This window comes from Uloborus diversus, chromosome 7 (genome assembly GCF_026930045.1).
Source record: "Uloborus diversus isolate 005 chromosome 7, Udiv.v.3.1, whole genome shotgun sequence".
In the NCBI taxonomy this organism is placed as follows: Eukaryota; Metazoa; Arthropoda; class Arachnida; order Araneae; family Uloboridae; genus Uloborus; species Uloborus diversus.
In genome coordinates, this window is record NC_072737.1 from 92,482,547 (window position 1) to 92,498,503 (window position 15,957).

A 15,957-nucleotide genomic window follows, 5' to 3' on the forward strand; every position below is an offset into this window, starting at 1 on the left:
TTTCTGAAATTGTAGATAACATGAAATAAACTGCATTTTGACTTGCTAATATTTGAGCTTGTACTACTGGGCTTAGAGTACAGTTTTCGGGATTGGTCCCAGAGATCTTTCCAGAAATTTAGGTTTTAAACTCACACAATTGAGAAATCACTGGAAGAAAAGCTTTCAGAATGAAATCAACAATGATACTGACATTGATGACACACAACCAAAATTTTTCACATTGAAAATTTTGAACCATTCCTTGGTAAGGGCAATTGATCTTTCTGATCTGTTAGTGAACTAAGATCCCGCCATTGATATAACATAAGTTATCATAGATGCATTAATTTCCTAAAAATAATAACAGAAAAATAATGACTGCCATAACAAACTCGTTTTTATAAACTTCAAGTTAATTGATATTTTCTTCATGCACACTCTGCATATGTATCAAATTAAGTACACATTAAACTTATTATGTGTTTTTTTTTATTTGTGGAACTTAACCCATATATTTTAACTGAACCATTAAGTCTTAATTAGCATGGTTTTGATTTAAGCAGCCTTTGTCATGAAACATAAACCCATGTAAAACGAGGGTCTATTGTGTAATGATGAATGTACAAATGCTTAAAAGTGTTTGGTTTCTTAAAACTTACCATATTTTCCTGCTTATAATCTGCTTATTATCTGTTGAAAAAGGCAAAGTTTATGAGGTGCAGATTATACGCTGCCTCAGATTATCTGTGATTTTTTTTTCTTCCAACGCATTGAACCTCAATATTTACAGTAGGATTCACTTATAGAGACCGTACGCTTACTGAATGTTGTTTATTTTACAAAGCTTGCATGTTCTTTCTCGCTGCCTGCTTGTATATTTGTTATTTTATGTTGGCTTGAATGTACCTTTTAGGTGATTCAGACCATGTAAAATAAACAAGAATACCGTGAAGGTGGAAGCCATTTGCACCAATATTAGACCGTTTGCTCCTTTGTCTTGACTCTTTGTTTTTTAAGTAATTAGCTTACAATAATCGTGATTTCAAGAAGAAATCATTATATTTTAGATAATATATTAGATTAATTTCGATTATGCCTTCAAAGTAATTATTTTCACTTGTTGCTTAAATGGTATGTTAAGTTCAAACTTTATTTTTGTACATCGTATTATCTGCAGATTATACGCGGCTGCGGATTATACAAAGCTTCGGGCCCATTTTAGGACCTGCAGACTATAGGCCGCCCGCAGATAATACGCAGGAAAATACGGTATGAGTAAGTTGTCTTTTAATAATGGGGTGGTTTCCTTCAGTCAAAAGTACTACTTTTAGTCATTGAAATGGATAGAATGAGCAGAAAAAATTACATGGACCTAGAAAATACTTTCATTTTCCCAACAGTTTTTTTTTAAATTATTTTTTTAAACGTCTGATTTTTCAAACAAGACGTGATCTTTATGACGTCACAAATGATGCAATTTGGCGCATCTTTCTACTACGTTTCCACGTTATGATAATCAAGCAGCGAATTAAAATTGCGCTCTACACTTGCTATCAACCATTGCCAATACACGTGAGTAAAGATGCGAATTAAATATTTTGTTGTGTGAACGGCAACATTGAATGGCATTTCATATCATTTGTGATGTCACACGGCAGAAGAGTGAACAATGAAAGCGCACCAATTTAAGTAATTTTTTAAAAATATTAAATTTAAATAAATTATTTAAAAAATGGTCAGATCCTTTGTTTTTAAGCATGCTCTTTCAGAAAAATTGGAGACGACCCCATTGCTGTGTCACTCTTTTTGAAACTACATAAAAAGCAAATGCCAGTTCTGTATTATGTTTGAAACAACACTATATTGTTTGCTTTCTGTCTGCAGGTGATCTTGAGCCGATTGCAGAGCACTGGTGAGCTGTTTGCCATCAAGGCCCTGAAGAAGGGAGACATTGTTGCGAGGGAGGAAATAGAGAGTCTCATGGCCGAAAGGAGGATTTTTGCCGTAGCCAATTCCGTCCGACATCCTTTCCTGGTCAACTTGTTTGCCTGTTTCCAAACTCCAGTTAGTTCTAACTTTTCAAATTTAGGTTCAAGCTTTAAAGTCCTTGAGTATTTTAAGGCCTTGTATTAAGAAAACCAAATTAAATCATTAAAAACCAAAAAATTTTAAATATTTCAAAAAAGAAAAAAAAATCTATTGGTTTACTTAAAAACATCCTTCTGTAGATGTAAGAATACTATTGTAGTCCTATTGAACTAAACTGAAGTATAATTGTTTTTTTCTGATGCTAAGTCGAAAATTTTGTTTTTACAATTTATTAGTGGATTTCCTTCTTGGAAAATTTTAATTGTGAGTATTCATATAAAAACAAACTGAAAAAAAAAAAAAAGCTGTAATAATAAAGTAAAATCGATCAACTTAAAGGTTATAATTGCTATTTATGTATTGATTTATTTGTTATTTCTGTGTTTTTCACTGAGAAAAACTTTCTTAACAGGGAAAAACTGCAGCAAAACAGATATGAAGTTTGTGTTTTCTTTATTTATTTATTTGTTTTTTAGCTTTTTAAACAAAAACCAAATAGTCAAACTTCGTTAAACCCTTGTTTTAACAAGGTTTGACTGTATATATCTCTATTTATTTGATGCAATAATATCAAAAATAAGGGTGGCTAGTACCACTACAGTTTCATCAATTGGTATCTAAAACTTTATGAAATTTAGTTTCAAACATAACTGGAAGCAGTGTACAAATTTTTAGCCTGATTGGAGATATTTTGGTGTGAATGACTTAAAAAAAAAAATGGTTTAGTTGACTTGGAATGAGGCTCAGCAATCTTATGCAGTGTAAAATTATGTATTCTTATTTAATTATGTATTATTTTAATCAATGTTTAATCTCATGTTCATCCCTCAAAATGCTGATATGCTTGACAAATATGAAGCTGGCAAAAAGTTTCATTGAAACTACAGCTTTCAGCATCCAATATTTATGCTTCAAATTAGTATTATTTGATAATTGTTGCAAATAAAAAAAATATCTTCTGTTAAGTACTGTCTTGGTTATCAATTATTGAAAGTATGACTTCTTTCTATTACAGAACCATGTGTGTTTTGTGATGGAGTATGCTTGTGGCGGTGACCTAATGATGCACATCCATGCAGACATATTCCCAGAGCCAAGGGCTGCCTTCTATGCTGCCTGTGTTGTCCTTGGGCTTCAGTACTTACATCAGAATAAGATTATATACAGGTAAGTACTATCCTTTAGGAAAAAAGAACCTGGGTTGTAATTTTGAACTTGTCAAAATTAACGTTGATGAAGATGCTGATTAAAAATGGTTTTCTTTCTCCAAAATTAACAAAAACTATTAAGGATGATAACAGTTGTTGAAAACTTACTGTATGTACTTAATTTATGATAATGGCTCAGCTGTAACTTTAATTTTTCTCATGACACTGTTTTACCCTGTGACAGAAAACCACGGAAATGTCACATAATGTGAAGAATGTGTGTGAAAAATGTTTGAGTTTGATAAATGAAATAAAAAGCATTAAGGGGGGGGGGGGAGGAAACAGCTTGCAGTAAAGCCATGCAGTAGATAATTTCAATCTTACAAAACAGTAGCGAATTATTGCTATTTTTTGAAAAATCCTCCCACCTTGGTGCCTTGATGAAATTTGTCCAAACAGTTTTCCTGTTGAAGAAAGTTTTGTTGACTCTTTTCCCCCTCTCCTATACTGCTGTGCCAAGCACAGATGTGGTATCCGCAGCAGAGCTCGAAATGAGAAATTGATGTAGTCGCTTCGTAAATAATCCATCTAACCGAAAAAAAGGTAAGCGCGTATTTTTATAAAAGTCTTTATTTAAAATTATTAAATGCAGTTAGGACAAATTTTCTCTTCAAAAACTTTTCATATGCTAAGTTAATTTCACTGTAAGTGACTATTACTAGTCGTTTTTCGGAGTTTCTGCACAGATACGACTAAAATAGCTTAGTTAAATGCACTTAATGTATCATTAAATAATACTGAAAGCATCTGCTTCATTTGAATTTTGCTTTTGCATTAGTTTGTTAATACAAATCTATCAGAATTTGCTTCTGAAAAGTACGATTTTCAATGTTTTGGACATTTAAAACTGTAAACCATAATAATTTTCTGTTATTTATGTTCAAAGAATGTGTTGCTATCATTTTTGATGTTTTATTTTTTAGATTCATTTTTACCAAGCATGAGGATAATTTTGACAGGAGATGATGCTTAAACAAAAATAAATCTGGCCGTAAAATGAAATGCTTTTTTTTTTCTTTTATGTATAACAGAATTAAATATGAAAATTTTACATGCATTTCATTTTTAAGAATTTGCATTTTAAATAAAATTTTAAATAGAAAAAGCTGAATATTTATTTGAACATTTATGCAAAGTTTTATTAGTTTTTATTATCGACCTATCTCAACTATTCAAAGGTAAACTAATTTTAGTACTCTGTTGCTATAAACTGCTACATTATTAGATATGCTGCTTTACTAAGGTATAAAAGTTGTATCTGCATAACTTCTAAGGAAAAAATGGGTAACTGCTCAGATACCACTTTAAAGGCTTAGTATTTGTCACTTACATTCAAATTGCTTTAGCAAACTACGCAAAATATGCTGATGACACTTTTTTGCCACAGCTTTGTTTAATATTTCACGTTCACGAATTGCCAAAAAACTTGATTTAGGTAAACTAAATTACTAATGACCACCCGGTGACAATAACTCAATTTTGACAAAATATACAGATACCACATCTGTGCTTAGCACGGCAGTATCCTGAGGAGCATTAGGAATTGCTCGTTCAAAAATTTTCTCCTCAAAATCAAGCAAGGAAACTAGTTATTGCTTGTAAATGAATGTATACCGCTGTGAATATGAAATGTTTTAAATATTTTTTTAAATAAATTGTTTTTAAATGAAAGCTAAAAAAAATTTTTTTTTTGAGATAATTAGTGTGATATATATTTTTTTCATGCATTATATTCTTGGTGTTTACAGAGACTTGAAGTTGGATAACCTCCTCTTGGATGCTGAGGGATATGTTAAGCTTGCAGACTTTGGTCTATGCAAGGAGGGCATTGGGCCAGGAGATCGCACCGGTACATTCTGTGGCACTCCCGAGTTCCTGGCACCTGAAGTTTTAACAGAGACATCCTACGGCAGGCAAGTGGACTGGTGGGGCCTGGGTGTCCTGGTCTATGAGATGCTGGTTGGAGAGGTGAGGTTCCACGAACTTTTTAATTTCACCATGAAAAGCAATCACATTATTGATTGAAAGTAAATAACGTATGTAAACTTTGTTTGTACCTTTGTCAATGAAATGTTTTTAAATAATTTTTTGGAGATAATTAGTATAATACCTGACTGGGTTAACTTTGTAACTCATTGATAATTTAACTAAACATATGCAAATCATCTGACTGAAGAAATTATTTGGATATAAGAAGTTCATCTCTTACATTTATTAAATGCAATCAATGTACCAGGGCTCCCAAATCGTTCGCTTTTCCCGGCAATGTCCGTTTTTAAGGGTAAAGTCCGCTTTTGACCGCTTTTTAATATTTTAGTCCGTTTAGCCCTCTTTTATATTGTTTTTACTAAAAAATCAGATTTTAAAAGTTTTCATTGCATTAAAAGATAGTGTGTGCTGATGTTTATTACGCCCAAATACGCGGCTGCTACGCCTTGTTTCTATTCAACCCTATCTTTCCCGTATTATTTCTGTTTCGCTTCAGATTGACGTCATTACTCCTCCTCCAATTGCTGCAGCATGGAAATCTAGCAAACAGAGGGGTTTGGGGGAGGAGTTATGATGTCTTCGTACGCCCTTGAAAAACCTTGGAAAAGTTCTTCAAAAAAAAAAAAAAAAAATTCAAGTGCTTGTAAACCTTAGAAAAAAAAAGTGAAAGTTTTTTTTTAGTGCTTGAAATCGGTAGAAAATCATTGAATTTTACTTAAATATTTTTCAAAAACATTTCATCAGTGCAATATTCTGAACCTGAGTTCGACATGCAGCATTGCGAAAAAAAGCTTCCTGTGTTTGCGAGTTCAATCTTTCTGCTTCTTGTTAATATTTTGATATTTTAGACAATCAGAAGTTATTTTAACATACATTACCTGAAATTAGCTTATTTTATGTTAAATTTCAATTAATAATGAAGTACTTTTTTTTTCGGAACCATGGCATCACAAATTTGGACCTCGCCGAAAATTGCTTGTCGAGTTTGAGATTTCAATCTCTTTGCATCTTGTAAACATTTTATTATTTTTGGCAATCGAAAGTTATTTTGACATACACCACCTTAGATTAGCTTACTTTATGTTTAATTTTAGTAAATAATAAACTTTCTTATTTTTGGAACCGTGGCAACAATGGCACTTGCATGGACTTTGCGGGAAAATTGCTTGTCATATTTGAGATTTCCATCTTTTTGCATCTTGTAAATATTTTGACATTTTGGGCAATCGGGAGTTATTTTGACTTACGCCATCTTAGATTAACTCACTTTATGTTTAATTTTGATAGATAATAAACGTTCTTATTTTTGGAACCCGCGGCAACATTGCACTTACTCGGACTTCTTGGAAAATTGCTCGTCGTGTTTGAGATTTCAATCTTTTTGCATCTTGTAAGTAATTTGATATTTTTGGCAATCCGAAATTATTTCGACATACGCCACCATAGAGTAGCTTTTTTTTAAAAATATTAATAGACAATAAACTTTCTAATTTTTGAAACATGGCAGCATTGTACTTAGTCAAACTTCGGCGAAAAATTGCTTCTTGTGTTTGAGATTTCAATTTTTTTTCATCTTGTAAATATCTTAATATTTTGGGCAGTCGAATGTTATTTTCACATCTGCTATCTTGGACTAACATATTTTAAGTTTGATTTTAGTAAATAATAAATTAATGACATTTTTGGAAAACATCCCAACAGTGATTGTACTTGATTAAAGTGAAAAAACAACGTAAATAAAGCACAAATATTGGAGAAGATATTGTGCTTTATTTACGTTGTTTTTTCACTTTAATCATATTGTAGCACAAAGCTTATGATAATTTTTCATATAGTGATTGTACTTCACGAAAAATTGATTCTCATTTTCGAGATTTCAATCATTTTGCATCTTGGAATTATTTTAATATTTTTGGAAACTGAAAGCTATTTTGACATGTGCTACCTCAGATTATAATACTTAATTTTATTTAAAAAAACTAAGAACTGAATTACTTTGTATGTCTTTGTATCCTTATTTTTTATTGAAAATACTCATAGTGAGTTTGAAAATATAGCTCTATGAATTTGAACTTGCACATTACTTGATTACATTAAGTTATTCAGTAAATCATGCTCAAATTTACGTTCAGTGTATTTATCACTTAAGCAGCATTTGCATATATTTGGATATGGCAACTTCAATATTTTCTTTCTTAGTAATTTTTATATATACTTGAAAACAGTTACAATGCCTTGGTAACAACTAATACATACATATGAAGAACTGATTTGGATACTTATCATACTAATAAATGATTTGCAAACCTCTAGTATTTTTGAGCTTAAGCAGTAGCATAGTCAGAAATTACCTCCTGGGTTGGGTGTTTGGTCATAAACACTCATGTGTATATAAGCTACCATATTAGGGTTGGAAATATGTGTTAAAAACGAGGGCTCCAGGGGGGGGGGGGGTTGTTGCTCCCTCATGTCTCTTAAACTAGATCTTCTTGTCTTGCAGTACCTTATATCAAAATAAATTCTGTTTAAACTGTTACGTGAAAATTTTTGTAAAGGACTATGTGCTAATATGTTTATTTCAAAAACTGTATCTAAAAGGTCTGAACTAGGTATGCACTGATTCATCAGTCACTTAACTGATTATTTATAATCAACCAATTTTCAGTTGTTAATTAGTAGAAAATTTACTTTTCAGTCAATATTACTCTGTAAAATCGTTAATTACATGCTTGCTAGTCACCCCCCCCCCCCATCCAAATGTTTGTAAATTATATAATTCAATGGATAAAAAGTTCAGTTGTACAGAAGGTGATAAGGAAAAATCCTAATTATGGTTAATTAACGAATTATCTTCACTGATTTAGCAGCAGGCAGCTAGTTTGTCTTTTGGTGCTTCCCTGGGTTTACTATGAATGGTCCTCCCAAGGTCCTCTTTTTGATTGAAAGTGGTCCTCTTTTACCCTTTTCTATGGCTAAAATGTGTTAGGAGCCATGATGTACATATTTTTATAAAATTATGTATATTTCATTATTTGGGACCTCGGTTTAAAAAACCAGGGCTTTGGAGTCGGACTGATTTTGAGGTAAAGGAGTCGGAGCTGTTAGAAAACAGGCTGACTCCGGGCTTTTAATATTTACTGACTCGCCTAGTATTTTTTAAAAAACTGATTAGCCATTGGTTTGATTACATGTATAAAGGCTGACTAATAAGAAAATAACTGTCATTGGCATCCAGCTGGCTTGATAGTTTATCGAACTTTCTGTAACAGCTACCTACGCCACTTCCTAGTTTGCTTCTTTTTAACTACCTTTTACTAATAGCAACTGCCAACAAAGTAGTTTTGTTGCCTAACATTTTCTAAGTAATCACTTTCAAATTAAAAAAAAAATATATTTTTCACTTTGATCTCAGTTATAAAATAGTAAAAAAAAATGTATCCCTTGAGCTAGTCAGGTTCCGTTGCTCGGGAGGAAACTTCTTAGGGTATTCGGTACATTCAAATGAGTGCCAGCAAATCTAGAAGATCCAATAAAATATGCCTGTTTTTTAAATCTAAAAGTAATATCTATAAACTTGGTTCTTACTAAACAGTAAGAAATAAAATAAGAACCTGATTTCTTGGTTACAACACTCAATAATTGCAGCTAATCTTAAAACCTTTAGCTTAAGGTTAATTCTAATTCAGCCAATACAATTTAAATTAAAAATTGAACGAAGAAGACATATAGGTATAGTAAAAGCTGTATACCACCGCATTTTGTGTAAAATTAGATTCTCATTACAAATTTATTGATAAAATGTAATTTTCGTTTTATTGGGGAGATTTTCAGAATTAAAGAACCTTTCCTTTAAAAGTTTCAGGTATTTTTTCATAACCTCATAATCACCCCCTGACAGGAGTAAAGAGTAGTTGACTTTGAAGTCTGTTAACAAATTATTTCAACTAGTAAGTAAATACTTGACTCCAGACAATATGAAAATAAAATTATGTGCATTAAGCTAAATTAAGGTGCAACAAATGTTTTGTTACAATAGTCATATTTCATTTCAAGTTTGGGCCACAAAAGTTGTGACTACAGTCATTGAACTTATCTTTCCAATGATTGCTTACAACTTTAATATAAACTTTTGATGACTCTTATTTTGATGGTTTGTTATCTTTTCTACAGTCCCCTTTCCCTGGAGATGATGAAGAAGAAGTATTCGACAGCATCGTGAATGATGAAGTCCGTTACCCCACCTTTCTCTCCCTGGAAGCCATTGCCCTTATGCGAAGGGTAAGTAGTTTTACTTCAAACTTAATGGGTATTTTCTCAAGTATTGTTATTCATATTTGGGCCACCAATTCTGTTTTGTCGTGTGCATACTCTATACAAATTGACTCACTTAGTTCTGGATGAACTTCCTGCCTGCAGAGTTGTGCATGCAATGCTGCTTTTGGAATATGAATTTATGGTTTGAGTGCCACCACTGCAGTATGTTTTGTAGTAATTCTAGCTGTGGCAATGCTTTGTGCTCTACTTAACAAATGCTTACCAGAAAGTCATCCCGAAGGAGCTTATTACATAGACTTGAGTTTATTTGAAATATTGTCTTTGAACAATTAAAAGGGTTTCTGCTTTTACGGTATCTAAAATGAGATCAACATCATTTTTCTCTTTTTCCAGTTGCTACGTAAGAATCCTGAGAGGCGCCTGGGTGCAAGTGAGAGAGATGCAGAAGATGTGAAGAAGCAGGCCTTCTTTAGGGTGAATATAATTTCTAAAGCTGCTAAATATAAATTCCTGTTTAATCTCATCAACACAAAGAGCTTTTTAGTACATTTTTGTGTTCAGTTTGATGTGTTTAGTGAGTGCTTAGAATGTGTACTCTCATTATTAATGTATTAAATACATAAAATTTATAACTACAACTTGTTATTCATATACCTACTGTTATTCTTTTACTCTTTTACTGTTATTTTTTTACTCTTTAGAGTAAAAAACTACATTACAATAGCACCCCAATTTAACAAACCTCTATTTAACGAATTTTGCGATTTAGTGAATTTTTCTTTTTCCCTGACAAAAATGAAGGCAAAAACCCTGAATTAACAAATTATTTTGACAGCCGAATTTGTTTTTGTTTCAGTTTGGTAGGTGTTTTCCAAATGTTATATCCATATTGTCCGAAGCAGAAAAAGGCTTTTCTTAGAATCAGCAATTTTTGACAGGAGAGGGGCCAACCAATTTATCGTGATTCTGATGCAGAAAGCAATAATGAAACTGCCATCAAAACTTAATTTTTCAAATGCTTTTTTACATGGCCTGGAAACTAAAAACATATCACTGCAGCAGGCTGCAAATGACACAGTATTTTCTTCTCTGCATAAAGTCAAAAGAAAACTATTTCGAGTCAAGTATCAAGAAAATTGTTAAACATCTATTACTCAGTAGTTTAAAATAAATCAACTAGTGGATAATAAATCGTGGAATGCTGAATAAAAAGTGTACACTTTCTAATTATGGATATTCTTGCACAGTTGCTTATTAGGAGTTTTAGGTAAGGTAAGTGCAATTAAAAAAAAAAAAAACATTTTCACACCCCGATATTACGAATAACCCCAATTTAGCATATAAAAGTCCCGATGAATTCATTAAATCGGGGGTTCGACTGTAATAAGTTATTCTACATTAATTTTTTTTTTGCGGTTTGCAATTGATGTTTTTCAATCACTATCAAAATTAGATGCATTTTATTATTATTTTCCAATGTTGAAATTCTATTTTTTTAAAAGATATATATTTGTTCACAGAATATTCGCTGGGATGATCTTCTGATGCGAAAGATTAAACCCCCTTTTGTACCAGTGGTGGTGAGTGTTCACTTTTCCTCTTTGCATTCGCTTCATAAATTTGTAAATGGTAATGACAAAAAATGACCACAAAATATACGAGTATATTTTAACTCCTTGCTAATCTTGCCCAAACAAAGTTTGGAAAATTTTAATGTAATTTATATCAGACTACACTGGCATGGAGTGAAATGCAATTCATAATGATTTAAAAAATTTATTTTATTTTTTAAAGCATTTTTAATAATTTAGATTAAATTTTTTTTTATTGGAAGAGTAACAAAGCTGCATTTTGCTTTCAAGTGTTTTCTGTCTTCTCCAAGAAGATCTTATGCAGAACAAATTTCCAGTTGCATTTTACTTGGAAAGTTTGTGATTTTGTAACTGAAAAAGAATTCACAATGATTCCTCAAGTTTTGATCAATCTCTGTGAGATGAATACAAATACGGTAGGCGCAGCTTAATTTGATCAATTTGTGACATATATAATTTGATAACAATAAGGGATTGATAACAATAACCGAAAAGAATCCTAGCTATACCGATGCGATTCCTCCACTTGTTTGCTATTTTGATTCAATGTGTGGGGTCGGTCCTAGAAATTCTTTTCCAGACCACACTCATCGTGAGAAAAACATGTTACGCGGGTGTTTTTATATCTGTCACCAGTATGGGAGCTGGATAAGTATGACCACACGTAAATACGGTTTTTGCTCCCCTTTTCTGAGAAATGTTCGAAATTAGATCTTCAGAATAGCTGAATTCTATCCGAAGCTGGACATTTGTTGTGCACATAAACTTTCTCCGTTTTGGTGTGATATGATGTCTGTGACACTATAGGGAACATTTTTCAGCCATCTTGTCAACGCAGTTGAGACCCCAGACAGCAGAAGGAAAATGTTTTTACCCATTTTGTCAACATCGTCTGACTGTTGTAAACAGGGGTGCATTCCCCGCCAAACGAATCCCCGTATATAAGAGAAAGTAAAGAGGTCAAAGGGGGAGACTCGTAGAGCAAAGATGCTGGTGAGTCGCGGAGTGGCTGACGCAGTTCAAAATATCTTTGTAACATTAAATAATCTGTAATTTGTAATATAGCTGTAAATATTGATATGTTGATTAAACGTCTCTAAAAGACCATGCATTCTCTTGTCGTCTTTACACAAGAGGTGGAAACGGTACAACAATGATTCCTCAAGTTTTGATCAATCTCTGTGAGGTGAATACAAAAACGGTAGGCGCAGCTTAATTTGATCAATTTGTGACATATATAATTTGATAACAATAAGGGATTGATAACAATAACCGAAAAGATTCCTGTCGACACAAAATAAGGATTTTTTCAAATTAAGAAACATATATTTTTGCAACTATGAATTACAATTACAATGACTCAACAAAACGCAGTTTTAAATTATAAATTAACTTAGTTTTAGAACGGTAATACCTGAATTATAAAAGAGAAAATTAAAATATGCAATTGTTTAACGCATAGTAATTGGTGAAATAAAAAAATATGACTCTTGATCAAAAAAAGTCTTTCAATGAGGTTCATGAATTTTTGCAATGAATTTTTGCATAGCAAACAAAAGGCATCTTAGCGGGAGTCAGTGGTGACTGAGAACAAAATTCTTGTAGTTCCACTCCTAGAAAAAGATAGCATTGCTATTGAAATCTACAAAATGCCACACAGAAAGTAAGTCTTGTCAATGTTTGCCTTTGTATTTCTGTTGATTGAGGACCAAAAATGGGAAAAAAAAAATTGAATGTTTTATGAATAAATTATAACAATAGACGAAGACACTGATTACAATATCTGACTTTTTTTTAACACGTGTTAATGCACAAGTGTTCCGTGACTTAGTGATTCTGATAACATTAAGCGAATGATAACATTAACCTTGATCACATTAAACGGCGCCTACCATATGAAACATGAATGCGGAAACTTTTTGCTACTTCTGTAGAAAATGTATTGCAAGCATATAATTCCCTTGGGATAACTGATTAATTAAAACAAAAGAAAAAAGTTGAAAGAACAATATATTTAGTATTTGATAAGACTTCCACTACTGATGAGTTTATTCTTATTTTGAATTTCATTCTTTCTATTCTTTTAATAGTTTTTAATATATATTTTTTCCAATAAATATGTTTGTTTGTTTTCAATTCTACCAATAATTTCTAACTGAATGGAAGCTTCTTGAATTTTCATAAAGTGATCCTTTGTACTTCTTTAATCAGTTGTGTATAAACCTCTTAAGAGATTAAACCATGTGGATAGCATGACAGTAATGGCCAACATTTTAATATAAAAATGGTAAAGTTCTTTATTTCTCTTAACCACTTTTACGTGACTAGTGCAATTCCATGTACAGTATGCACTCAATATCTGAAAAACCTGGATGTGACGAAAATTTATTTCCCCCCTTGATTTTGAAACGTTACCTAATAGAAGCAGGGTTGGCAAAAACCCGGGTTTTTTTAAAAAAAGCCATGGACCCAGGGTTTTTTGGGTTTTTTTAAATAAAACCCAAAAAAACCCAACTAAAGTTGGGTTTTTTATAAGAAATGTGGTTTTTTTTTTTGTCTTTTTTTAGGGAAAATGTGGGGTACTTGTAGAATATTGGAGCGTAAGTATATGGACAAAGTGCAAAAATTGTCTTCGGGTAAAAAAAAGCTGGAAAACTAGTTGAAATTCAGCATTTTCTGGAGAAAAATATAAAAGACGAAAAAACCAAAGAATGGTGAAGTTTCAGATTTTTTAATTTTCATTATTACCAACAGTTAAGGTAAAGTTACTTCTCGAGTGATAAAATCTATTGTACGTTTTTAATTATTACATTTTTTTTTTGCATTTTACTTAAATGTATTTTATTTCGTTATGTAAAACTACTGTAGAACCTCAAGTAGTTTAAATCCCTTTTTACTGAATTCCAGCTTAATCAAGATATTTCTTTGAACTTTATGTTGCATGTTTTTCTATTTCTGTGTACAGAATAAGAAATATTAAACTTTTTCGTAAGATAATGAAAATACTGTACCTGTTCTGTTTTCTGTCGACCGTTTGAAAAATCTGTTTATTTCTAAAAAATATACCTTGTGTTTATTCGAGATTTGTGACATGTTGGTAAGCAGAAAATAATTCACATGAAAGCCTTTTAACTAGATTAGTTTCCTCTGTACAATCTACAAAAATTGAGAAAATCAGACTGACAGGACTTGGTTAATATAATTTGAGTTATTTATTGACCAGTTAAAGAAAAAAGTTAAAGACATTTATTTAAAATCTGAAGTATTTTTTTAATGCCGTTAAGAGTTAAGAAGTACTATTCAAGTTCAAAATTCATTTTTTATGTTCATCGTCTGTGGTGAAGAACAAATAAAAAAGAAGTTTAAATTGTAAAAGTATTTAAATTAATTAATTTTTTAAAAAACTTCTCAGAAAATTAAAAAAAAAACAAAAGTGGGTTAAATAATGGGTTTTTTTAAATGGTTTTTTTCAAAAAAACCCATTGTGTCCAACCCAATTGGGTCCAATTCGGCCAACCCTGAATAGAAGTTTTTATTCACATTTAATAGTTTTTCAGACAGAGCCATGTTATGCTGAACATTTGTCATAGTAAAAATTGTTCTTTTGGGAAAAAGAACAATATATATATATATATATATATATATATATATATATATATATATATATATATATATATATATATATGTTTAAAAATTAGTTTTTAAATGGTCCCCAAAATTCAAAAATTTCTGTAATTCAGAATTGCTACAGACCCATTTATTGAAAGAAATTGTCTCACACCTTTTGAAATTCAAGAGCCTTATGATGAAGAACCCACATGATTTGACAACTTTTCGGTACCATTACAATGTCAGGGCTCGTACGCTCCTTCAAAACTCCTCCAATACTCCTTCATTCAGCAAATTTTTTTGAAGGGTCCTTTAAACTCCTTCATTTTGGTTTTAACCCTTCAAAACTCCATCTTTTTTACTTCAAGACTACATAATTTTCCTCTATGACAGTAGCGTAAAATACTTAAATCGACAATTTAACATCATTACAAGGACAAATTACATAAAAATTGTTTTTATACCTAATTTCGTATATTTATTTTTTTCATAACGTGATTTACAAATCAATAATAGAAGTCAAAAAGTTGAAGGCGAAAATATAATTAGATGACAAAGACATAAGTAAAGTAAAACACGCTTAAATGGTGCTTGGATATTTTTTCAAGTTTTAGGTTTATTGCTTTTCCCTCCACTACACTCTCAGCAGCCAGCAGCAAAAGTTGGTTTGGCTAATTATTATTTAAATATTTAAAAATGCGGAAGTAGATGAACTATATTAAGACAATATTTACAACAAACAATTGTTTAGTAAATCACAGTTATGATATTGTAAAAAGGGTCATCTGCATCCACAAGTGATGTCATGCCTTGAGGGGGAGACGGGTTCATGAAATTGTGACAAGAGGACAGAGAGGGTGACAAAAAGTACCAGCACACAGTTATTATAAAATTTATTTACAAAACATATGACGTGACAAAAGGAGTAGTAAGGTGAAGTGTGACACTTTGTGACAAAGGGGAAGCAGGGTGGCGACAGATCAGGGAAATCAGGGAGATCAGGGAAAAGTCAGGGAACTTTATTAATCAGGGAAAAATCAGGGAAATATCAGGGAATTTCGAAAAAATAACAAAAAATCAGGGAAAATTGATTTTATGAAGAAATTTTTTTTTGCTTTACAAAATTAAGTATTTTAATTCCCTACGCATTTTTCGCCAATTATCTGTTCAAAAAAAAAAAAAAAAAAAGTAAAATTAATGAAGTGCGATTATAC

At 31.6% G+C, this 15,957-nt stretch overlaps 1 protein-coding gene across 1 annotated transcript in view; it reads left to right on the forward strand.

Annotated features, from left to right (window-relative positions):
• LOC129225523 (serine/threonine-protein kinase N-like) overlaps positions 1–15,957 on the forward strand; it is a 69,109-nt gene that overhangs the window by 50,796 nt on the left and 2,356 nt on the right. The window contains exons 17-22 of the mRNA XM_054859955.1: positions 1,867–2,046; positions 3,086–3,237; positions 5,027–5,246; positions 9,438–9,545; positions 9,936–10,016; positions 11,063–11,122. Coding sequence (XP_054715930.1) covers positions 1,867–2,046; positions 3,086–3,237; positions 5,027–5,246; positions 9,438–9,545; positions 9,936–10,016; positions 11,063–11,122 — 801 coding nt within the window. The remainder of the gene's footprint in view (positions 1–1,866; positions 2,047–3,085; positions 3,238–5,026; positions 5,247–9,437; positions 9,546–9,935; positions 10,017–11,062; positions 11,123–15,957) is intronic.